The 27,330-nt window shown below is 41.3% G+C and overlaps 1 protein-coding gene across 2 annotated transcripts in view; it reads right to left on the minus strand.

Annotated features, from left to right (window-relative positions):
- The window catches only part of LOC145988802 (uncharacterized), a 110,668-nt gene that overhangs the window by 14,496 nt on the left and 68,842 nt on the right, over positions 1–27,330 (minus strand). For both annotated transcript variants that reach the window (XM_083123996.1, XM_083123995.1), the window contains exons 10-15: positions 16,678–17,109; positions 11,953–12,120; positions 9,994–10,137; positions 6,316–6,548; positions 1,807–1,886; positions 667–781 (exon numbers count right to left, since the gene is read on the minus strand). In XM_083123996.1, coding sequence (XP_082980122.1) covers positions 667–781; positions 1,807–1,886; positions 6,316–6,548; positions 9,994–10,137; positions 11,953–12,120; positions 16,678–17,109 — 1,172 coding nt within the window. The remainder of the gene's footprint in view (positions 1–666; positions 782–1,806; positions 1,887–6,315; positions 6,549–9,993; positions 10,138–11,952; positions 12,121–16,677; positions 17,110–27,330) is intronic.

Genomic DNA, 27,330 nt, shown 5'->3' on the forward strand with positions numbered 1-27,330 from the left:
CTTTCCAACACCCCACAATGGTGACAATATCGGGAATCCAGCATGATGAAATTTTCCTCATGTTGAGGTTGTTCTCACTGACACATCCCGACCTCATTAAGAAATAAACTTACCCATTGCAACCATCCGACACAGCTAGGTATTGTTGCTACAGGCTTCATGCAAGGCTTGATGACATTCTCATGTGTAATTTTGCCACAGGTCACCTGGATTTGGATCCACAATCACTGTTCTACCTTTGTAAACATGTTTTAGGGCAGTACACAAAAAAGTGTTCATTTCAACCTTGTACATACACTACAGTACTCCCTGCACTGACAATTTTGGTACTCCACACATCGACATGAGCCCCAACTACACTTATATCAATCAGGACTTGAACTCTGGTAAACTATATCACTGCTCTACCACTAAAGCAACTAATTCTGGATATAAAAATATTTGGGGGGGCTTAATGTCACAGATTGCGTCTTTGCCTTGTAATGATACCTGGTGGAGGCACATAGTGGTTCAGATCCCACTTTAAACTGTAGGACTGGTCCCAATTAGCCTATATGTGCATAAAGTAGACTTAAAACATCAATACTTCAATGTGCAAGTTTAGTATCAGGTGCAAATTAAATTGCAATGACCCGCATTACTAACAAAAATTACCCTACAACTTACCTGTCCATCATTATTTTGAAAGTTAATAAGAGAGGTAATTTGTCCATTTTTTAAATTCCCCACAACTGATTCCACGATATTGTTATTGCTATCCAAAACAGCACGATGCAGTATGCTGAAAAGAAAGCAACAGATATAAAACCCTGATAGTGTAGAGGCTAATTATCTTATAATTTTATTTTGGGAGCTAAGGAAGGAAACTTATGAACTGATTGTGAACAATGATCATCTCCTTAGCCCTCTGTGAAAGAAGTTTCAACTTGTTCCTAACTAGGATTGTTAAAGCAGAGCCAGAGAAGTGTATGTAGGAAATCCGTAAACAATTACACTCTGGATAATCCCACACTGATTCCAAAATGCTGCTCTCAGTGGATATATTCTGTGTATGAGATTCCTCTTGTACCCCAGAGTAAAGCTAATGCCTTATTTTCTTTAGTTAACCAAAACTGTTTCCTCGAATTTTAAATTTGAAACCTGATGAAGATATTGGTTCAGAATACCACTCTCACCTTAGTTTTACATGACTGCCACTAGAAATATCATCTTCAAGATACAGTGGAACCCCGATTTTACATTTTCTCGCATTATACATTCAATCTTGATGGTCCTAAAATAGTAAAATGTTATAAACTTTTTCTTGATTTTACATTTTCCCACATTTTATGTTCTTTCAGCTTGGTCCCCTGAAAAACATAAAATCAGGTTACCTACTGCGCAATCATAAAAGGTACTTCCACGTATCTTTTGGATCTTACCGAGACAAATGAAAGTGATCACCTTCACAATAAAAAGAAAATGTGGTGACGAGGATCGTGCAATGAAAGAGTTACTTTGGCAGGTTACCCATGAAGTTTAGGTTATACTTTAACAATTAATAGGTTCGAGGAGGAAATGCAAAAATATGAAACAACATCCATCAGCACATGTAGCCTTGTAAACTACCAAAGTCTATGAGGAAACAGGACCTGCCAAGCAGCTTTTGTCTTTCTAGACTGGAGTCTGAGGAGTCAGTATTAATCTCTTTTAGGCTCTTACCAGGGATCAAATCCACAGCCACTAATGCTACTTGATTACCCAGGAGCCCTATGTAGCCTTGTTACTAATGAAAATATGGATGCAATCAATATTATTTATACTTACTTATTCCCATAGTCATCTAGTGCAGTAAAATCTGGACTTGATGTGGGATATTTCATCACAGCTTCTTGGTCTAGTTTAAACTGTAGAAAGAATAAAATTTAAAAAATGTGACCTACATTTGTAAATAATACAATCTTATTGTAATGATAACACCTTGAAACTACTTAACATTGTCATATGGCATAAGATGGTGTCTTACACTTTGTGATTTGAAATGCATTTGGTTCAGAATTTAATATCATAAGAAAATAAAGTGTACTTTCATGTCATTTTGGTTCTAAACCTCAATGTTTCAGTCTCGTTTCCAGAACCTCAACTGGAGCCTTTGCTAGGAGTTTGAAACATCAAAAATACCTCAATAGTTGGTTAAGTCAAAAAGTTAGAATGTTCAACAAGGATTAAAATAGAATGTTCAACAAGGATTAAAATAGAAAGCTTTTAACACATTCTTTTAGGTGCTAAAACATTGTACTTTTTTTTAGAAAAAATACAGCTTCTTTGATGTTTCAAACCTCATAAAAAGCTCCTCACAAAGCTTCCAGAAATGGAGCTGAAATGTGAAATATTGGTTGTAAGAACATTCAAGCAATATTGGTTGTAAGAACATTCAAGCAAGTCATGATGGATGTGGTAAACGTGATTTAAGAATTACTTACGTGAAATTTCATATTTCCGCGTTGCACAATTTAAAGGTTATTTCCGATTAATTTCGAAGGTTCTATGCCTTCATTCACTAAGGGTATGGCACTTAGAACGGAGATGGTACAGCGTCACTGCTTTGTTAGTTCCTGGGTGGCAGTAGTTGCTGGCATGTGTTTTCTGGCTTCCGTTGCCAGCTGTGCTTTCTGCTTTCTGTTATCAGGTGGTGCTGCCGGGTGGTGGTTGGGGGGCTAGGCTGTCTGCTGCATTGTGCTGCTTGGTGTGGTGCAGTTCCTGTTCCTCACGTGGCTGGAGGGGAGTCGAGTAGGTGCACTGCATCTTTTCTTTTTGTGATCTGGGATCCTTTGGAGGATGGGTGCCAAGTTGGGTGTGTCCGTCCATTGTCCAGGTTTAGCGCTGGTTTCTGTTGGATGATAGCATGGGTTTCTTTGACGGTGTTTTCTATGACAGAGCCGGTTGGGTGAAGTATGGATGTGGAGGAGATTGTGTGGTTTGTGGAATGGAGGTGTTGGGAAAGGCCCGATTTTTGTGCATCTTTTTTGGCATCTTTTACGTGTTCATCAATCCATTCTTGAATGGTGCGGATGGTTCTGCCAATATAGCTGTTGTGGCATTAGCATGTGGCCTTGTAGACACCAGGGGATGCAAGTTTGGGTAGGTAGTATCTCTTCAAGTTGGGTAGTGCTCTTCCTATTTGGGATACAGGTTTGTGTGCCAGTCAGATGTTCAAGGGTTTAAGGGTATTGGATAATTTGCCTGATGTGGTGGGGTGGTATGGAAAAGTGATCCATTTGGGTTTGGGATTTTGGTTCAGGTTATCTCTGTCTCGTGGGTGTGAGCTGAGCTCAGAAGATCCAAAAGATCTCAGAAAACAGAAGATGCAGTGCACCTACAGGAACAGGAACTGCACCACAGCAAGCAGCACGATGCTGCAGACAGCCCAGCCCCCAACAACCACCCAGCAGTGCCACCTGACAACAGAAAGCAGAAAGCACAGCAGACTGCGCAAGCCAGGAAACACACGACAGCGCTGCCAAATGGGAACTAACAAAGCAGTGATGCGGTACCATCTGTGCTTTGAGATTAACCGGAAATAACCTTTAAATTGTGCAATGCGGAAATACGAATTTTCACGTAAGTAATTCAAGAAAGTGTTAATAATATGCAGTACAATATATTGTGCTGAATCAGATCAATGATAGCTGATCTCATAGTTGTCCTTGGATCTGATTAAACACAATCCACTGCACTTACTCTGATAATACGAACAAGAAGTTTCTGAAACATCTTCACTTGTAATAGGAAAGAAGAGGTTGCTTGTGATATTGAATATTCAATTAACACATTGTACAGGGTGGCCAGAAAGTGCCTTTACACCTCCACTTATTTTTTCCCTACATTAATATTTTCGTTGTTGTGCTTCCGTTCATGGACTCACACATTTGTCACTAAGCGCTCCTCCAAAGTGAAGTCACTGCCATCTGCCAATGTTGTTCACCAAACACGGAAAGGCGCGACAATGAACTGGTCAATGCACAGACTTTATTCTCCCTTCGCGGGCAGTCACGTGGCAGATACGCGGCAGGCACGTGGCAATTCACGTGAGGAGCACTGTTGCCATATCAATGATCAGGATGGGAGGTAAAAATCTTAAATATCTTACCATCTTACATTGTTACACACATTTAGTTCGGGTGTAAAAACACTGTAGTGATTAATACTTAAATTTAATTTGAGGGAAAAGGCATAATTTAATTTCAATCTGAAGCTCAAAGTTTATATGTTAATGAAAATGTACATGCATAGAAGACAATTGCTCCGTTACCTTACATTTTAGCATGCACGGGTGTAATATGTAGATCCTTCTGTGGTATCACTGACAGAGACAATTTTACACAGTTAAACAGTGTAAATTATACCATACTAAAAACTTACTGAAAATATGGGTTGTGATTTGGACATCTGGAAAGAGTGGAGAACAGTAGGACCTTACAAGGAAACCAGATGGAGGTGAACATGGAAAAAATGAGATAACTGAAGGAGAATAACAGTGAAAAGGCAATTTTCCATGATTCTCCACTTTGTAACGGAATGTTTTGCAACACCGTGAAAATAAGCAGCGCCACGCCGTTCTGGGAGAAATCAAGCATGCACCTCCCATCACATGGGATGTGCATCAGCGGTATTTATCGGGCAAGAAAAGAGAGAAACTAACTTCCTAAGTGCTGCAAATCAACTAACTTCCTAAGTGCTGCAAATCCATAACATAACTGATCTCTCTCTCTCTCTCTCATAGTAAAAAATAAAGAAGGTGGTTGCAGAAGTGAAAACTTTGGGATGCTAAACACAGGTGAAGGGATGCTAAACACAGTGGAGAGAGAGAGAGAGGGGGGAGATGGTGTGGATAGGTTTGGTGACTCATTTTATACACAAGATGATATTTTCCTCTTGCTCCACATAGCAACTGGTGAGTCATTGAATAGGGTATGATGTAATTTGCTCTTGATCAGCATAGCAACAGCTTTACGACCTACAACTAAGAAAGTAATTTCTTGAACCTGAATGTACAATGCGTTACATACAAGATATAATTGTTTGTTGCTTTTCCCCATCAAAAAACAGGATTTTGCATTACACACACATAAATACGGTATTTTTGTTACAATTTGCACTTTTCCTTTTAAGCACTGTTCTATTAAACGGACTAAATAATTATGCCTTCCATGTGTCTTGAAATGGTTATATTAATTGAATAATTATAGTAACAAGAGTCATAAGTTTCTCATAACTACATACAAGAAAAATGGCCCTGTGAGTCTAGCAAGCACAACTTCTGAAGTAACAATTTGAAAATTATATCCAAGATGATAAGCAAAGAATTTTGTGCTTAATATTTTGCTGTTGTCTTCAAAAATTTTACTCTGATGACAATATGCAAACGTTCTCAAAGATTTCACTTCATTCTTGTTAGAATGTTAAAAAAATCAAAATGCTGTAAAGTTCAGATTTGTATAACTATGATGGATGTTTGTTATTTGCTTCTAACCATACAATGTAGTGAATTTTGGTACAGAAATTTAGAATTATTTTCAATTCATATTATTTCATATATAAACATTATCTTGCTACAAGTAAGCTTTTTCTTGTGACGTATTTGCAAAAAATACTAATGTTACACCCAAGAGAGAGAAGGTATAAAATGAATAACTAGACACACAAAGCGAAGCAAAGCACATGCACAACATGCAGGGTGTCAGAAATATGGCTACACATTTGAATTAATTGTAGTGTGTTACTGTACAATGTAGAGGGAAATTGCAAATTATATATAAACTTGAAACTTCATTTTTAGCCAACATGGCGCTGAACATGTAGCATCCAGTTACAGTTGCAGCATGGGTAATTCTAATTGCATACCAGTATGATCGTGACACTGGTGAGATGTGATTTTTAATGTAACATTGTAGCCATCGGCTGGGGAAAAGTGGAGAAAACGACTCCTCACATCAATTTGTTGTTTAGTTTTAGTCCATTGCTTTGCACTCTGCCCTTACGATCATTCTGGTATGCAGTTGCCAATGTAACTTGGTGCTGCTGCATGTTCAGCGCCGTCTTGGCTAATGACATAAGCTCCGGTGCATGACGCTTATCTGAAATGAAAAATGAAGTTTCAAGTTCAATATACCCTCTACATTGTACAGTAACACACTACATTTAATTCAAATGTGTAGCCATATTTCTGACTCACCCTGTATATACTCTAGATATGGTAGAGTCCAGAGCCATACATATCTATGTTAGGACCATACACCCTTCAATGGTTTTTAAATTAAAAACAAAAACACTCACCATATTTTCTTTTGTCAGTCCACCAACTTTTCTTTCGGACAAAAAAAGCCCCTCAAATTTCTTTCTTAATGGCTCTGCCATCTCATGGTCACGAACTGGCTCTGCCATCTCATGGTAACGAACTCTTCCTAATGACTTTGAGAAGACAGTACTTCTAGTATCCATCTGAGGCACAACCTTTTCTAATGGCTCTGAAGAGATACCTCTAGTATCCATCTGATGTTCAATCCTTCCTAATAAACATTCACAAGAAAAATAAAGAATGCTGAGTCATTTACACATTCTTCATATTTGCCACTATTCTTCATATTTACCACTATAGATTTCATGATGACCACCCTGTATCTTCTGCAGTAAACAGTCTTTTTATTTATCTATTTACCTTTCTTGTAAGTGTTTTGAATGGGAAGAATGTGTTGTGGTGGGTTGCACATAAATAATGCTTGCACATGTAGGCAGCCAATGATAAGGAGTGACATCAGTAATGATAAATCATTGTATTTCCATCTTGGACCATACTGAGGTGGCGCATTTCCTATTTTTCAGTTTTACTGTAGTTTCTACCAGCCTGTGTCAAAGTTAAAATTTTTGTGTGTTCAGAATGGAAATTGATTCCATTCAGGTTAGGTTACATTTGGTTGTATATGGATAGTGGCATGTATTTCAGACAGTAATCATTTGCATATTGCAATTAAATTGGACTGTTTTTTTTTTCATTAGGAAACATTATGGTTTCTTGTTAACTCGCATATTTTAAGCCAACAAATGTAAGAATTCAGTCACAGACAGGACAGCCCACGCCTGTCTACAATTCCACAATCTACCTACACAAGACTGTGAACTGAGCATGCACAGTTGTACATTTGGCAAGCCCCATGATCTCTGTCTGATCAGACCCTAATTTGCACATCCAACACAAAGGTGTTCTCAGCAGTTATGATGTCATCCTTAGTTCATTTAAAGTGGTGTGCCCATGAATTTGTAAAGAAGAGATTTGAACATAAATGTCTGTTACAGCTTCTATAAATAAATTTTATGAAAGTCAACCTCATATTTTAACTTTAGCTGGGCTACAGAGGATTTCAACTTTCACCAATATCCCTCTGTCCACCCAACTGCCTCCTTTACATGAGAGAGAGAGAGAGAAAGGAAACTAATTTTATATTGGAGAAGCTGTATGGAAAAACAAATCCCACGTAACAACGGCAGGTAAACAGATTTACCATAAGAATAGTATTCATATTTTGTCTCTCATAAATGTCGACAATATATTAATTGAAATAATTCTTGAAATTTTCCTGGCAACAAATGATGATGAGGTATTCTCGGGTTATCAACCAGGTGATTTCCAGATAGGCTTCCAAGCTTTCCAAAGCTAACATTACTCTTACCTTCAATCTCATCTCCATATCATCATCACCTGCCTCCATGTGTAAGTATTTATTTTATGGGCAACTCACCATAACACATTCTTCCCATTCCAAATGCTTGTAAAAGAGGGAAAAAAAAGTTTACTGCAGAAAAAGCAACGTGGTCATCATGTAATAAGGAGTAGGAAAAATCCTGAATGTGTGAGGGTAAGAACTTTTAGGAAATATCCTGAACGTGTGTGGGTAAGAACATTTCATCATTAAAGTAAATATGTGGACACTGGAAGTAAAACAAGCAAATCCTTCTCTGATCACATTAATATTACACAATATTACAGAGCGAGCATAAAAACAATCCCAGACTTCAAGATGTCATAAAATTAATAGTTACTTGAATATATTGATAAAATTGATATCCAAAGGTCAGGTAAGTCAAAATATTTTCAGATCTTTCTTTTCAGAATCACTAGTTGTAATTACTTATGTGAAATTTAGAAGATTTCACACTTCCGCGTTGCACAATTTAATAGTTCAATCCTATTAACTTCGAAGATCCGCTGTCTTCATTCACAAAAGGGTACGCCGTTTGAAGCGGAGATAGTACTGCGTCACTGCATTGTTTGTTCCCGGGCAGCGGTAGTTGCGATTTCTCCCGTTCGGCGGCACTGGCGTGCGCATCTTGGTTTGCGTCGTCTGCTTCCTGTTGTCAGGTGGCGTTGCCGGTTGGGGGGATTGGATTTTGCATGGATGTACTGGGTGCCCGAACCTGGTTTCCTGTATACGGATGTGATGAACTTGTCTTGGTGTCGTCGGATGCTGAGGTCGAGAAAGTTAAGGTGGCCATTTTGTTCCCTTTCAACGGTGAAGTTTATGTTGGGGTGTATGTTGTTGAGGGCAGTTAGGATATGGATTAGGTCCTCTTCCTGTTTGTAAATGACTATGGTGTCATCAGCATATCTTTTGTATCTTATATGAGCAAACTCTGGTTGGGTGAGAATTGACTGCTCGGCCACATGCAGCACGATGTTGGATAGGGGTGCAGAAAGGGGGTTGCCCATCGCTAGGCCTCCTGTCTGGTGGAAGAAACTGTCCTTGAACTGGAAATAGTTGTGGGTGAGGCAGGCTTGCAGAAGGTTGCAGATTTCATCTGTTACAAATGGGGGCATGCTATTGCTGAGGAGCCATGTTCTGGTGGAGTCAAGTGCAAGGCTGATTGGAATGGAGGAGTACATGTCCACTACGTCTATGCTGGCTAGTTTGCAGTTGTCGGCTTTGACAAAAGAGGTGACAAATTCTTTTGCTTCAATGCTGTTTTTTAGGCAGTAGGTGAGTTTGTCATTGTTTGCGGTCAGTTTCTGGAGGAGCCATTTGGTCAGGTAGACACTCGGTTGATTGAAGCCGGCCACTATGATTCACAAGGGGGTTCCTGGTTTGTGAGTTTTTGGTATGCACAGGGAAGGCTGGGGTGGGTGTTCCTTAGTTTCTTATTTTCACGATCTTCTTATTTCTTCTTTGAAGAAACCCACAACTGGCAACGCCACCTCACAACAGGAAGCAGACGACGCAAACCAAGATGCGCGGCAACTACCGCTGCCCGGGAACAAACAATGCAGTGACGCAGTACTATCTCCGCTTCAAACGGCGTACCCTTTTGTGAATGAAGACAGCGGATCTTCGAAATTAATAGGATTGAACTATTAAATTGTGCAACGCGGAAGTGTGAAATCTTCTAAATTTCACGTAAGTAATCTTAAACCACGTTAAATGGTGTTCACCCCACAGCAAAGAAGTTGGTGCATGTTAGTTGGTGCATGTTAGAACTTGCCGAAACAAGCAGTGTTGTGAGAGTGCCGCATGCATTTAAACAGAATTTTGATGTTGATCCACCAATACAGAAATCCATTTTGAAGTGGCACAAAACATTTGTGGAGAAAGGGTGCATTTGTGATCACAAAGAAAAGAACATTTTGGCCGACCATCCATCTCTGAGGAAATTGTGGAGCGTGTGTGAGAAGCAGGTAGTTGCAGGTGCCACAAACAACTGTAAGCAAGATTTTACGGAAGAGATTGCAGTTTCACCCATACCGGATGACATTGGTTCAAAAGTTATATCCACAAGACAAGGTAAAGCGATGTGAGTTTTGCGAGACTATCCACACTTTAATTGAGGACGAGGACACCTTTCTGACAAATATAATTTTTAGTGATGAGGTAACCTTCCACTTGAGTGGAAAAGTGAACAGGCATAATGTTAGGACGTGGGGAAACGAGCATCCGCATGCCACACTAGATGTGGAATGTGACTCACCCAAGGTTTTGTGCAGTGTCAGAGCATCGAGTGGATGTTGCACATGGTATTCAGTACGACAAAAGAGTGAAATACCATCCATTTCCAGGTAACCATCTGCAGGAGTATTTTTGCCATTACTATCATCCACGAGATCTCCATAACCTTCAATACAGAAAAAAATATCTGGTAGAAAATAATCACACTGGAATGCTACATAGGAAATTCTCTCATAATAACAAGCATTGTTTGTGTTCGAGACAGTGTGAAAAAAACACATACATGATAAATTTGGTTATTGCACAACATATTACATAATACAGGTTATATTAAAGAAGTTACAATTAATGTTTCATATAAACTTAAGAGGCTAAAATCCCATGTCTCTAGCCCACTAGAGCCAATGTTTTGGTGTTCATACATGCATGTGTGTGGGTATGGGTGGAGGAAGTGTGTACAGAACGTCACTGTACATCACCATTGAACTTTCACGTGGCAAAAGGAACATGCTGATGAAAAACTTTTCTTGATGACATTTTGCTCATTTTGATCCTCCCAGTGGTATAGTGATAATGCTATCGCATTGTAATCCAGGGCTCCTGGGTTTGATACATGTTGGTCACGTTGTAGTGGTTTGGGTTCACTTTTAACTGTTGGTTCAGTCCACATTAGCCTATCTGAGCATAAAATGAACTTAAAAACTAACTCTTGACTTCATGTTTTGCTCATTTCAATGCTTTAAATAATTGAAAAATGGAATTTCCTATCCCATAAGTATGTGCTGTGATAATGCATCATGTGAAGGTAAAGGATAAGAGCAGTGATACACAAAATCTTAATGTTCTTCTTAAAGGTTCGCATAACCATTTTTTGTACATACAAAATAATCTAATACAGTTATTTTTAGTGGTTTTTATTTGATTTTATCTGCAACGTTTCGTCCTGGTTTAGTGTAACTTGAAGAAGTTCTGGGAAACCAGAACAACACGTCGCAGATAAAATCAAATAAAAAACACTAAAAATAACTATGTTAGATTATTTCGCATGTACATAATCTTATCAGAAAGTAAAATACATGCCAGTGGCAACCATGAGGTTACATACATTCAGGATTGATCTCCCGATGGCACATAGCATCAAAATTAGGCCTTGATGAGTAAACTGTTGTCAATGTTGTTTGACGACACAAAGTGCTAAGACAAGCAAGAGCAGAAAAAAGTTGAGGCAAAATAAATTGACAGAATCTCTTAAATTATAATCTACTATTTTTCTTCTGTTCATGTGACACTTTGTATTGTGGAAAAATATATATATATTTATAATATTTCAGGTATATTCTTCTAAATTTTTACAAAATATTCTAGCAACTCTTGTACAATATATATTCATTAATCCTAACCCATGCTGTGGACAACATTAATTGCTAAAAAACCTTGATATTTGGAAAGGTTTCTTTGGGAGTCTTCTTTGCACTTTTGCAACTCTTAAATGAAGGGGTCGGGTGTAAAAAAATGGTAAATGACATTTTGGTCATTTCGGAGTTCATTAAGAAAAAAGGTTATTCAAAGCTTTACTGTAGATACAATTCTTTTTGTCTTGTTTATCAATTTTAGAAGGCTTCACTACTGAGTCCAATGCAAATTGTATGACATGGCAATTTCACTCAAAAATTGAAGGATGGCACATTTTACTTTGTAACGCAAAAATAACCAAAATGCCACTTCCCATGTTTTACATTGGAGCCCTTCAAATATCTTGCAAATTAATAAAAAATCATAGTTTACATTTATTTTGTGTGGAAAAAATTGATCTTATGATTAAATGACAACTATTTTAAAATTCTGATTATCTAATACGTGAACTTAAGAACATTTCATCTCATATAGTTGCAATGGAATTAACATTTATAAATATTATAAACTACTGCAATAAGTGCCAGAATTCGTGGTACTCTTATAAATCCCACATAAAAATACAAACCTTGCTCCATGAGATAGTCATATACATTTGAAAATTCCTCTAGCGTTGCTTCTTGCCCTGTACTTGTTCCCACATTCACATCTATAGGAATACTTAGGCTGCGTGAAGACGAAAGCAGCGGATCATGTTCTGTAGCCATCATATCAAGATTTGTTAGAGTCACTGCATCTTTCAATAAGAAAGGAAAAATTATATGTTAAGCATAGAATATTACTGGAAAAAAAAGAGTACCCAGTATGTCCATACATAATATATAAGAAAAGAAATCTCTTTATGAATGCATCTAACTTGAAACGTTAAATACTACAGTAGGTACCAGTCCTAACTCACGGAGTAACGGTACAATCCTAATAGCATACTCTTCCACCCAAAAAAATATTGATTTCAATGTTCACGCCAGCTATCAGCGACTGAATGACACACATAGCAATATTATTCCTTCCACCTTGTATTTCAGTACCAACTGAGAATGATGCCAGAGGGCTTAAAATGCCAATTTCTCAATTATTCGATTAGATCTCTTTTAAAAGCAATGGACATTTCCACTCAATTTTTTTTACAACAATTTTAAAAACTACATCCTGGAAAAATGACCCCTGCAAGTTCTCGCGTCTCTCTGCGTCCAGTTTAAGGCAGAAACAAGACTTCCAAAGTTGTGAGGCTAGCGTTGCGCTGAAAACACGCCGCCGCCATGTTACTACGTCACTCCTTAGGGAAAGCTCGTTTGTCGTCTGCTTCGAGCGCCCAGTTCCGGATGGGTAGCCCACGGTGAGCGAACACGTGCAGCAGTTTTACTATCTGTACCGATTTAAATACTGGAAGAAGGAGCGATAGGAGAAAGGAAAGCTATGCTTTGTAACGATCATTCTTCTATGAAATATCCATGCTGCTCACGTGCAAGGTAAATGGAAGGGTTCAGTTGCGTGTGTGTTCTCAGGCCATGCCAAAAATATTGCTTATAAAATTGGTTGCTGACCAGACACTCAAAAATATTTTTTAAACTTATATTTATCGATATTTACCGTAACCTATGTAGTGCAAAATAGGAATTTTCACATTCTTCACTTTATTTATAAAGCCTATTTAACTTTCTTTTCCATAAAGCAATTTCAGTTTGTGTTCCATTTCTGTTGTGCAAATTATGATAAAATATTTTTGTGCAGATAAGAGAAAATACACTGAGAAGATTACATTAGTTGCACAGTACATATCTATACTTAGTTTATGTATAATTATTACAAGGAAATAATGTGTATAACCATGGCGTATTTAAGGGGGATTCAACGGGTCCAACCCCCCTCTTTTTTTGGATAACTAAAATTACCAGTTTCCTTGTTCTATCCGCTTGTTCATAAAAAATTCCTTCGGACTTATTTCATTCTTTTAAATTAGAGATGTATAGGACGGGATACGGATGGGAAGGAAATTTCGTAATTCCACACACCAGATGGGACTGCAGATCAATATCTGCAATTTCCTGATAGTTTCGGAATTTCTGCGATAAGAAACTGCATTGAGACTGTCAAATCAGTTATTTTTCCCCCTTGAATCATATTAAAGAAATTTGGTTCTTAAAAACGTAGTGACACAAGATGAACAGAAAAGTATCAATACTTCGTGACTACAAACACACAACTTTGTCGGGTCCAACATCCTCTCCCCCCATGCTCCCCAACAAGCTTCCGGCCAGCAGTGTCCTGGATTTTTACTTACGAAATAAAGCAACCTAATCATACCAAAAGTTGATCCATCCCTCCCCACCCCCCACCCCATGAACTATATATACGCCCATGTGTATAACAATATCCCATACTGAAATAGTACGATATAATTATTTTGAATTTTGTACTGTGAAAAAAGCCGCCTCATCTCGTTACCCCGAACGCAATAATTGGTTGGTTCACAACTTCGCCACTAAGGATCCTATCGAGACGAGACATGGCAGCCTTGGTCTCGTTCTCGTTGAGAATTGTAAATGTCTGTCTCGTGTTTATTTGTAAATGTCTCATTGACAGTCTCGTCTCTATTTATAAACATCCGTCTCGGTTTGGGAGGGCAATTCTCGTTCTAGTCTCAAGTCTAGAAAAATATAGAATTAACAACGTATGAAAAGGCTTATCATTTTGACTCCTCGTTTCGACGGTACAGCCCTCGAAAACTAAATATTATCCTGCTTATATATGCAAACCAAACTGCAGATTCAGAATTACCAGGAATGAACTGGCGTTGTAATTATTATACACAAAATTCATGATTTATCTGAGGAAGTCGCATGTTCCAGGTTTGACTCTCGACCTGGGCATGACTGTTTCCTTGTGAGTGACATTTCATTGAACTGGAAATTGTTACATGGGAGGATGTTTGCTCGAGATTGTTAATGTTAATGTTGCTCACGAGACGAGACATTTTCCATCTCGTCTCATGAAAGGAATGTTTTCGAAATGAGGCAGGTTGGGTGATACTTAGATTGTGCAGTTAGTAGGTGGTAGTGTGTATGTGTGTGTGTGGGGGGGGGGGGGTGTACTCCTGCACCCCGACTTCGAATACTGCTTGTAGTTATCAATCTTCATTGTAGCGATTAACCAAAAGTGGGAAGAAATGTGATGTTAGAGATGATACATAATAAATTAACCATGCGTTCTCATCGTTGCGGTTAAACAAAGTGAACGGAAAAGCAACGTAAAAGTAGGCTAAATACAAAAATTTGCAATATATATATTAACTGAAGAAAACTGTCATTTATTGCACGAAATCTAAAAACTCACCGTACCTTTTTATACCGTATCACCTCTTATATTGCAGAAATTGGCGTGTAAACCAGTGTGTTCTAAAAGTATTATCTTAAAAATTGTGAAGAAAATATTATGACGAAAATAATTGTAATTCCAGAAAAGGCATTCCTATAACATTAAGTTCTTGCCAGCAAGAACTAACCTATGTATTCGCAAGGCGTTCACGTGTTCAGCCATTGACTGTTACAAGGTTTGCTTTGTCACCCTAATGGGAAAACCCTCTACCGCGTGGCTGAAATATAGTAAATACTACTATACTGCTAGGGCATAATTAATCTCCAAGAAATGGAGCACAGATTTTTGCACTGGAAGTTGTAAGATACTTGTTTTACACAATAACAAGTGAATATGCTGTCGCTTCCGCGGCTCATGCTAAGTTGACGGGACGAGCAGAAGCCCCGCCTGCTTGCATTTCTAAGTGATGACGTCAGAGGACCTCCTGTCTGTGGAGAAGACGTTTTCAAATCCGTGACGTAGTAGGTTAATTTCAGCGGTGTTTGAAGGCGTGTTTCTCGAGAACCGAAACAAATATCGCCGAGATATTTTGCACATCTCATGTTTGTGTCATTATCTGTAAAATGAATGGATTTAAAACGTTTTTCATGTCAAAGTGGAAATGTCCATTGATATTCTATAAAACTATGAAATGTACATTTTAGTAAATAAATTAAATACATTGAACAAAATAATCCACATGTTAAAAATTTCAATGTTACATGTCCGAACATTAAATTGGATTCTCCCCCCCCCCCCCTGTTTTAAGTCCATTCTATGCACAGGAAAGCTAATCGAGACTGAACCTACAGTTTAAAGTGAGTAAAACCACTATGTTTCTCCACCGAGTATCAAACATGGGACCTTCCGTTTACAATGCGATTAAACTACCACTGCACCATCGGGGAGACAATTAAAAAAATTTGTATTTTTGCAAATAAAATAATTGGTGATTGAAAATCTATATCATTTTTCACGGCATTCTTGCAAATGTTGTGCTGATGGGTCTCAACGATCATCTGAATCAAACTGTCATGTGTTGAGTCAGTTTCCCTTGAACTTTTCAGAAATATCAGTTTTATCAGTTCTTTTCCTTTATGTCCATCTTGTTACAACAGTTGTTATGTTATTGCACAAGTATCAACAGTTGTTATGTTATTGCACAAGTATCAATGTTTAATAGAAATTACAACACAAATAAGACACGGAACGGCAAAGCTCATTTTCAGAAAAAAAAACTAGTTGCGTCGAATGTGCAAGGATTCAGAGACCGGGTGCTTCAATGAACACCCCCCAATGGCTCGAGGATCTGTCTAACACTGAAAAATGAGTTGTGGTGTAAAAGAGGAACAGCTAGACAGAGGGAGGTTGTTGACAAAATAATCATTAATAAATGGTGACGTTAAACCCACACACCCAGAATGAGAGATCATGCACAACAACAACGCAGGGTTAATAAATGAAGGGCTCAGGTGTAAAACATGGTAAGTGACATTTTGGTAATTTTTAAGTTACAAAGTAAAATGTGCCATTCTTCAATTTTCAATTGAAATTGCCATGTCATTCAATTTGCATTGGACTCAGTGAAGCTATCTGAAATTGGTAAACACAACACGAAAACAATTTATCTACAGAATAGCTTCTAATAACATTTTTTCTTAATGAACTCAGAAATGATCAAGATGTCACTTACCACTTGTTTCGCACCTGAGCCCTTCAAATGTCAGATTGGCGCAATTACTGCCAGCTTTACCAATAAACCAAAACTTATTTATTACCAAGAGAGAACTGGTTAATTTGTCCCAAAACCTAATTTATGGTTCAATTGTTTTGAAAATTAAGTCATTACCAAATGAGAGCACAAACAATTTTCAATTATTGACTTTAAAATAAAATAATGAGTGAGAATACTTCTTACAAACATATTGAAAAGACTCACCTTTGACACTCAGAGGCACAGATGTTAGAGGATCAACAGAAACACTGTTGACAGTCACCTCCTGCCCAATAGGGAAAACTGCCATGGCTTCATCTGAAGCTTTCCACGTGAGAATCTCATTTCCTGACGAACTAAAGGACACATTCGAAATTGAAATTTCCTGCCCTTCGTTCTTCATATTCGATACTGGCCCAGTGTAAATACCCGATATGGGAACTGTTTCATTTGCTGCTGGCCAATTGGTAATGCATGGTTCTGCCATGGATATATTACTGCTTCCAACCAGACATTCCTGCTGGACGATGTTTCTGTTTGGTGCTGGCAAGTCAGGATAAAACACAGATTTGACAGCAGGATGTGCAGGAAATTTTCTCACTCCAATTGAACTTGCAGTGGACTCCTCCATGGAATGTTTCCGTTTCTTTCGTGCCACTGTGAAGAGAAGCAAGTCTATTTTTAATACAATTTATCTTTCATGTTTTATCTTTGCAATCACAAGAACCTAACTAACTTACTACCTAGCAGTTTTAAACCGAAGGTTACCTTACAGCTGTCTCTATCCAGGGCAGGATCAATTCAATCTTTTCCATTCTTACCAATGTCCTTTAGGTTCATCTCAATATTATGCTTTCATCTTTGTGTTGGCCTTCCTACAGGTCTCTTCCCATCAGGTTTCCCAACACAAAAAACTGTCCTGCACGATTTTGTTTTACGGGCTAATAATGTAAAATTGCATAATGATCAGATGCACAGCAATGAGGAAAATGAGCAGGGGTTGGACATGATTCACTTGATTGTAAAAAAAAAGCTTACATGAAATCAGTGTAGTAACCTCCGACTTACGTAAATTCGCAGTTACGTAATAACTGTACATACCTATCACAAGACATTTTTCTTATTTGAAAAGTGTGACTTCCGATTGTTTTTATATTCTTTTATATATTTTTCATACTTTTATCGTTTATATCCGAGTAAATACTGCTGCATGATGTTTCATTTATAAAATAATACTGTGTAAATAATATATATATGAATGGCTTATTGCAGAAAGGGACCTGAGTCACTTTTGCACAATTCTGAAAAAAACAAGAAAAATCGTATAATATTGAGTGTAAGAAAGAAATGTGCCGTTGTTGGCTCAAATATTCACCATAATGAATAGTTAATTTTGCAACCCTCAATGCGCCCCCCTGCAGTATGCTGCTAGAGACAGTGGAGATGAAAAAGTTGTGACTCAGGTACCTTTCTGCAATAAAAGTGGAAACTATGTGAAATAAGACAAGAAATGTCCTACAAACGCCCGTTTGTCGTTGCCACATATGCTAGGTTAGGTTAGGTTATGTTATATATGCCACAGGAAATTATAGATTCATCAATAAATGACAGTGTACTGCACTTTCTGGACTTTATTGTCGGTGTATGAAGTACAATAATGTACGAGCTCATACATGCATGTGTTATTCTACATCTGAGTCTGTTTCATTGCCGTGTGTAGTGGGCCACTGAAGAATATCTTCATAAAATCCTTTGACATCATCTGGTACATACGACAAGGCAGTTCGTATGTCCTTCAATTTAGTAAGCTTGATCGGCATACGTGCAACAGGGAACGTAAGTGACGTAGGAATTACAATTCTTGCACCTTTGGACAGATAGAAGGTGTAAGACGTCAAAGCTTTGATGAATTCGGAAACCTTGACTGTACCCTTATGTTCAACACAGTATTCAAAGGAATGATAGGCCTCCCGGATGGCGCAGTGGTAGCGTCGTCGCCTTGTTCTTGGTTTGGTTTGAGTTGGTGTTTTAAGTCCACTTTATGCACAGTAAGGCTAATCGGGACTGGACCTACAGTTTAAAGTGGGATCCGAACCACTTGTGCCTCCACCGGGTATCGAACCCGGGACCCCTCGATTACAAGGCAATGACGCTACCACTGCGCCATGGGGGAGGCCCTCGTCGCCTTGTTATCAAGGGGTCCCGGGTTCGATACCCGGTGGAGGCACAAGTGGTTCGGATCCCACTTTAAACTGTAGGTCCAGTCCCGATTAGCTTTACTGTGTATAAAGTGGACTTAAAACAACATATCAATCAATCAATCTATCAAAGGAATGATACTTGGAAATGTGAAAATACTGCCTATTCTTGTAGGAACACATGGTAGTTTTCACAAATGCCACATTTTTTTTATAGACATGAGGTCACCACGTTGCGAAACCAATAATGTTACTGGTGTCAATAAGCTTGACAGTATTTTTACCGCCTCGAGCTGCATTACAGATTAGCGTACACAGTTCGTACAACGTATAAATACGACTAAGTTTATTGCAGAAAGGGACCCGAGTCAGTGACTCAGGTACCTTTCTGCATTAAAGTACACTTTTCACTGTGCATTTTATTGGCTATAGCCTCGTGTGACTGACTTCCTTTCTGCACCAAAAGATGTGTCTGTAACTAGGATAATCAAAAATTCCATTAACTCCGATACCTCAAAAATGTGACTCAGGTCCCTTTCTGCAATAAGCCATTCATATATATATAAAGGAAGGAGGGCCACAAGGGCTAAATAAAACGTGAAAGAGGAGAGAGGAAACACTCACCGGACAAAGAAAAAATTCAAATTTTCGTGACGGTATATATCACATCTTCAGGAGTAGAGAGATGTTGTATAATTAAGTGACTAAAGGGAAGAGTAAGCATGACCTGCAGTGTTGCCAGGTCCCGAAGGAAAAAAAAAGTGTTGACAGTACCACACAAAAAAAACCGGTTCTTTCGCCTGGCTTGTCGAAAACTGTGAGTGGTGGGGGGGGGGGGTTGCTTGGGAAAAGGTGGTAGTGAGGGTGAGGATAGGGGATGAGGGGGGGTTATTGGGTGGCCTTGTTCAGGCCTGGAGGTGTGGTTGCATTCATGGTCGATATGTAGGCTCTCTCCCATCTTCTACGTATTGAGGTGTTGGTGGATTGGGGCAAGGAGTGGACGATCGCTACCTGGAAGCAGTCATTGAAAGGAATATTGTGGTGATTGGTGTGAATGGCAACAGCAAAGTCCAGGTTTTGGGTAGAGGAGCGGTGGTTGTTGATGCGGAGGTTCAGGGCTGTGGATATTTCCCCCAGGTAGAAGCTCCCACAGATGTTGCACGTGAGGATATAAATTAGGTTAGAGCTGTTACAGGTTCCTTTAGGGTAGAGGGTGAATTTGCCGGTGGCAGTGTGGATCTGGAGTGTGCGGGAAGTGACAAATATGGGGCAGGTTTTGCACCTTGGGCGGTTGCATTTGTGGGTAGGTGGATTGTGGTGGACCAGGATGTATCACTCCCAAATCCACATGCCCTCTACTGCCTGACCCTCCCTTGCCCTCCAGCATCACTAATAGAACCGCACAAACACCAAAGCTGCACCCACAATTCTCGCACCTTGGTAAACAACCAGTCCACGCACAAACCCACCCTCACCAGACCCATGGTCACCAACGACCCTAACCTACCCCAACACAACCAAAGTGTACTAAATTTGTCCAACCACAATCTCACCCCTAACGAAATTGATATTCTATCCAAAGGCTTCACCTTCTCCCCCACAACTCCCCACAACCAATTCCATCTCCTCTTCGATATCCACACATTTGCCAGACACCTCAGATGGCAACACTTCTGGGCAAAAAAACCCTTCCCCCCAGACCACAACCAATGAAACCCACTCAAGCCTCCTCCAATTTTGCACCCCCTCCTCCCAAGACCCACCCCCCCTGCCCACCAACCACCCCCTGGAAAGATACATCACTGCCGTAATCTCCACTATCACTGACAGCTCATTTCTTGACAACCTCCACAACAAACCCCACTTGAATCCCTCTCAAGATAAAGCCCTTCAAGATCTCCGCCAAAACCACCACATCAAAATCCTCCCAGCTGACAAGGGATCCACCACGGTGGTCTTGAACTCTCAAGATTACCTGGCGGAAGCCAATCGCCAGCTGGCCGACTCCTCCACCTACAAAACCACCACGGTCGACCTTTCAGCCACACCCCTCAACAGAATCCAGGACTTTATCCACACCCGAGGTCCCCCGGAGGGCCTGACAGCCTCCACCATATCCATGCTCATCCCAGACAACCCCCGCACCCCCACTTTTTACTTGCTGCCCAAGATCCATAAACCTGGCAACCCTGGCAGACCCATCGTGTCCAGTTACAATTCACCTTCTGAAAGAATCTCAGCCTTTGTCGACTCCCACCTCCAGCCTCTTGTTAAAGCTCTGCCCTCCTACCTCCAGGACACCAGCCACTTCCTTCAGAAAATTAACACTCTCCCACCATTACCTGCCAACACCATCCTTGCCACCATCGATGTTACTTCTCTCTATACCAACATACTTCACTCCCATGGCCTCTGCTCCATACAATCCTTCCTCAACAACAGACCAAAACCCCACAACCCCAGCACTAATTTCCTGACCCATCTAGCTCACCTTGTCCTCACGTGCAACAACTTCACCTTCGAGGACAAGCACTATCTCCAAATCCGGGGCACAGCCATGGGTACCAGAATGGCCCCATCCTATGCCAACCTGTTCATGGGCAAATTTGAAAAAGAGTTCCTGGAGACCCAATCTCTCAAACCTCTCCTCTGGCTACGTTTCATCGATGACATCTTCATGCTTTGGACGCATGGAGAACCTTCCCTGACCACCTTCCTAGACAAACTTAACCACTTCAGCTCCATCAATTTCACCTGGACTCACTCCACCAACCAAATCACCTTCCTGGATGTGGATGTGCACATGAAGGAAGGACATTTGGAAACCTCCATCCACATCAAACCTACCAACCATATGCAATACCTACACTTCTCCAGCTCCCATCCGTTCCACACCAAGAAAGCCATCCCATTCTCCCTGGCCCTCAGAGGTCAACGCCTCAACACCTCAGCCACCTCCCGACAGAACTATAACCTCAGCTTACATCAAGCCTTGACCAACCGTGGATATCCTTCCACCCTGGTCACCAAACAAATATCCCGAGCTGCTTCATACACTCCCACCAAGAAACCTGCCACCAATCCCCCTGCACTTGGCACGCAATATCATCCCCACCTCAACAAAATCAGACACACTCTACGTTCCCTCCTTCCCATCCTGCACAGTGATCTTGACAACAGAAATATCTTCCCCGACAAGCCCAGAGTTGTCTTCAAACGCCCTCCCAATGTCCAAAACATCCTGGTCCACCACAATCCACCTACCCACAATCAACTCGCACCTGCCCACAAATGCAACCGCCCAAGGTGCAAAACCTGCCCCATATTTGTCACTTCCCGCACACTCCAGATCCACACTGCCACCGGCAAATTCACCCTCTACCCTAAAGGAACCTGCAACAGCTCTAACCTAATTTATATCCTCACGTGCAACATCTGTGGGAGCTTCTACCTGGGGGAAACATCCACAGCCCTGAACCTCCGCATCAACAACCACCGCTCCTCTACCCAAAACCTGGACTTTGCTGTTGCCATTCACACCAATCACCACAATATTCCTTTCAATGACTGCTTCCAGGCAGCGATCGTCCACTCCTTGCCCCAATCCACCAACACCTCAATACGTAGATGGGAGAGAGCCTACATATCGACCATGAATGCAACCACACCTCCAGGCCTGAACAAGGCCACCCAATAACCCCCCTCATCCCCTATCCTCACCCTCACCACCACCTTTTCCCAAGCAACCCCCACCCCACCACTCACAGTTTTCGACAAGCCAGGCGAAAGAACCGTTTTTCTTGTGTGGTACTGTCAACACCTTTTTTTTTCTTCGGGACCTGGCAACACTGCAGGGCATGCTTACTCTTCCCTCCAGTCACTTAATTATACAACGTCTCTCTACTCCTGAAGATGTGATATATAGCATCACGAAAATTTGAATTTTTTCTTTGTCCGGTGAGTGTTTCCTCTCTCCTCTTTCACTTTATATATATATATATATATATACACACACACACACACAGGGTGGCATTTAAATGGCGCCCACGGACCACAGAAACGTACAGAGGACATCAAAACAAACAACTTTTCTCAGTAACATTTTTTTCGTTGGTACGTAGTTTCTGCGCTACAGTCGCCCAAAAAAGCCTGTTTTGCCGCCTAAATGCTGGCAACCACACACAACATTTGATTGCATTGTGACGTCATATCCTGTGGTGAAGCGATGCGTTCCAGGGTTGCCAGGAACGCACATATTCTGTGAAAAATGATATAGCTACAATCAGCCACATTATGTACCGTAAAACGAAACGAGAAAACACGTTCTGTAACGTAACAGGAAGTAAACAAATGATACGAAAAATGATAGAAATAAAATAGAACTCAAGTGGAAGTGGTCATATCGAATTTTGCCTCAGTTTACATGTCAAATATTTACAAATCTAGTTACCAAGTTGGCATCTACAATTTAGTCTATCCACTTTGTCCTTCTGATACTAATTGTCTGTGACACAATGAAACTGAACAGATGACAAAATAGAAATGAAAGAACTCAAAATTCCAAATTTAAGCAACACATAAGTTAATATAATGTATATTCAGGGCATTATGAGGCAAGTGGTAAAAATCGTTGAAAATATAGGGAGATAAGTAGTAGTAATACAAGCTCTCCGACAACTGTGTTTATCCATGCACCGGATACACATGTAGTAGTTGCAGCTGTGAACAGGACATTCGTTACTGATTCATCATAAAATTGTTACTGTGGTTGTACGTGTTTTAGCCGTAATGTAACAACGTGAACCTCGGATACTTCCCTTATCAGTACAAAAGTACCACATGGCATCTGGACACAAACCTGTAGATATTAACCTTGCACAGAGATTTGCAAATATTTGACATGTAGTTGGGCGTAAACAGCCACATGTAAGCTGTAAGTCCAATAACATTTATTGTTGTTGATATTTGACATGTTGGCTGAGACAAAATCCGATACTGGCACTTCATTTTCAATATTTTTTTTTAGCATTTTTCATATCGTTGGTTCACTTTCCCCTTCTCCTGAGATGCCTGTTGATCTTCTGGCTGGTAGGCTACGATAGTCGGTCTACTGGATGCGTTTCTCGCTTTGTTTTACAGCTAATAATGTAGTTGGTAGTTAATAATTTTTCACAAAATTTACGTGTTCCTTGCAACCCTGCCGTGTGCTGTTTCACTGCAGGAAATAACGTCACAGATACGATCAAATGTTGTGTTGGGTTGCCAGCATCCAGGCTGCAAAATGGTCTTTTTTGAACGGCTGTAGCATTGAATCGACGTACCAACGAGAAAAATGTTACTGAGAAATGTTGTTTGTTTTGATGTCCTCTATATGAATCTGTGGTCCGTGGGCGCCATTAAAATGACACCCTGTATAATGGATAAAAGCAAGGAGGTCCAAAAGGGCTAAGTAAAAATCAAAGAAGGTAAAAGGAAACACTCACCGGACAGTAGAAAAATTCAAAATTTTCGCTAACTTCATAGCATCATCGGTGTGAGGAGAAAGAGACGGAACCGGAAGTTGAGGTGGGGTTAGGTAGGGACATTACTGGTTGGCCTTGTTCAGGCCAGGTGGAGTGGTTGCAGTCATGGTCGATATATAGGCCCTCTCCCATCTTTTGCGAACAGAGGTGTTGGCTGGTTGGGGTAGGAGATGGATGATCGCTACCCGGAAGCAGTCGTTGAAAGGGATGTTGTGGTCATTGGTGTGGATGGCGACAGTGAAGTCCAGGTTGTGGGTGGAGGAGCGGTGGTTATTGATGCGGAGGTTGAGGGCAGTAGATGTTTCCCCCCAGGTAAAAATCACCACAAATGTTGCAGGTGAGGATGTAGATAAGGTTTCAGGTGTGGCATCCCTTGGAATGGAGGGTAAATTTGCCAGTGGCCGTGTGCACCTGGAGGGTGTTAGAGGTAAGATGATGCGGCAGGTTTTGCACCTGGGGCAGTTGCATTTATGGGCAGGGGAGTGTTGGATCTGTGGTGTAGGAGTGTTGTGGACCAGGATGTTTTGAAGGTGGGGGGCATTTGAAAACTACTCAGGGCTGGTCGGGAAATATGATTTTGGTTTCAGGATCACGGTGGAGAATTGGGAGAAGAGAGTGTAGTGTGTGCCTGATTTTGTTGAGGTTGGGATGATACGGGGTGATGAGTGCAGGTGGGATGGTGGCAGCAGGTTTCTTGGTGGTAGTGGTATGGCGATATTTGATTGGTGACCAGGATGGAGGGATATCCACGGTTGACCAGGGCCTGGTGTAGGCAGAGGTTATAATTCTGGAGGGAGGTGGGTGAAGTGTTCAGGCGCTGTCCCCTGAGGGCCAGAGAGAATGGAATGGCTTTTTTGGTGTGGAACGGGTGCAAGCTGGAGAAGTGTAGGTATTGCATGTGGTTGGTGGGTTTTGTGGTTGGAGGTAGTCAGGTGTCCTCCCTCGATGTGGACGTCCACATCCAGGAAGGTTATCTGGTTGGGGGGGAGTGCATCCAGGTGAATTTTAGGGAACGGTTGATCCAGGAAGGCTGACAAGGATGGTTCTCCACGTGTCCAGAGCATGAAAATGTCGATGAAGCGGAGCCAGAGGAGGGGTTGGGTAGCAAGAACTCTTGCTCAAGTTTGCCCATGAAGAGGTTTGCATAGGATGGGGCCCATTCTGGTACCCATGGCTGTACCTCGGATCTGTAGGTAATTTTGGTTTTCAAAGGTGAAATTGTTACAAGTGAGGACAAGGTGGGTTAGGTGGGTCAGGAAGTTGGTGCTGGGGTTGTGAGGTTTGGGCCTGGTATTGAGGTAGAATTCTATGGAGCGGAGACCATAGGAGTGGGGTATGTTGGTGTAGAGGGAAGTGACATCTATGGAGGCAAGGATGGTGTTTGGGGGCAATGGTGGAAGGGTGCCGATTTTCTGGAGGAAGTGGTTGGTGTCACGGAGGTAGGAGGGCAGAGCTTTCACAAGAGGCTGGAGATGGGAGTCAACAAAGGTTAAGATTCTTTCAGTAGGTGAGTTATAGCTGCACACAATGGGTCTACCAAGGTTGCCAGGTTTGTGAATTTTGGGTAATAGATAGAAGGTGGGGGTGCGAGGTTTGTCAGGTATTAACATGGCCATGGTACGAGCTGTCAGGCCTTCAGGGAGGCTGCGGGTGTGGATGATGTCCTGGATTTTGTTGAGGTGTTCAGCGGATAGGTCAACTGTGGTGGGTTTGTAGGTGGAGGGGGTCAGCCAGCTGGCGGGTGGTTTCCGCCAGGTAGTCTTTTGAGAGTTCAAGACCACCATGGTGGACCCCTTTTCAGCTGGGAGGATTTTGATGTTGTGGTTGTTGCGGAGGTCTCTGAGAGCTTTCTGTTGGGGGGGGGGGGGGGTTGCGGTTAGGTTGGTTGTGAAAGTTATTTAAGAATGAGCTGACAGAGGTGGTGGAAATGATGACAGTGATGTTTTTTTCCAAGGGGTGGTTGGTGAGCAGGGGGATGGATCTTGGGAGGAGGGGGGCTAAATTGAAGGAGGCTTGGGTGGGTTTCACTGGTAGTAGTTTGGAGTGAGGGGTTTTTGGCCCAGAAATGTTGCCATCGGAGGTTGCGAGCAAATGTGTGTATGTCAAAAAGTAGGCGGAATTGGTTGGGGGGAGTTGTGGGGGAGAAGGTCAAGCCTTGGGATAAAACAGCTATTTCATCAGTGCTCAGCTTATTGCTGGATAATTTGAGTACAATTGCAACCAACCCACCTGCACTCATCACCCAATATCATCCCCACCTCAACAAAATCACACACACACTATACTCTCTTCTCCCAAATCTCCACCGTGATCCTGAAACCAAAATCATATTTCCCGAAAAGCCCAGAGTAGTTTCCAAATGTCCCCCAAACCTCGAAAACATCCTGGTCCACAACACTCCTACACCACACATCAAATAACCCCCTGCCAATAAATGCAATCGCCCCAGGTGCAAGACCTGCCCCATCCTCATTACCTCTCAAACCCTCCACGTGAACACGGCCACTGGCAATTTTACCCTCCATCCCAAGGGGACCTGCCACACCTCAAACCTAATCTACATCCTCACCTGCAACATCTGTGGTGATTTTTACCTGGGGGAAACATCTATTGCCCTCAACCTCCGCATCAATAACCACCGCTCTTCCACCCACAACCTGGACTTCACTGTCACTGTCCACACCAACCCCCACAACATCCCTTTCAACGATTGCTGGTTGGGGTAAGAGATGGATGATCGCTACCCGGAAGCAGTCGTTGAAAGGGTTATTGTGGTGGTTGGTATGGACAGCGACAGTGAAGTTCAGGTTGAGGGTGGCGGCATGGAGGTTATTGATGCGGAGGTTGAGGGAGGTTGATGTTTCCTCCCAGGTAAAAATTACCACAGATGTTGTAGGTGAGGATGTAGCTCAAGTTTGAGGTGTGGCAGGTCCCTTTAGGATGGAGGGTAAATTTGTCAGTGGCCATGTGCACCTGGAGGGTGTGATAGGTAATAAGAATGGGGCAGGTTTTTCACATAGGGCAGTTGCATTTATGGGCAGGGGGATGTTTGGTGTGTGGTGAGGGAGTGTTGTGGACAAGGATGTTTTGGAGGTTGGGGGGGCATTTGAAAACTACTCAGGGCTGGTCGGGTAATATGATTTTGGTTTCAGGATCAC

Source organism: Lepisma saccharinum, chromosome 6, assembly GCF_977018435.1.
Source record: "Lepisma saccharinum chromosome 6, izLepSacc3.1, whole genome shotgun sequence".
NCBI lineage: Eukaryota > Metazoa > Arthropoda > Insecta > Zygentoma > Lepismatidae > Lepisma > Lepisma saccharinum.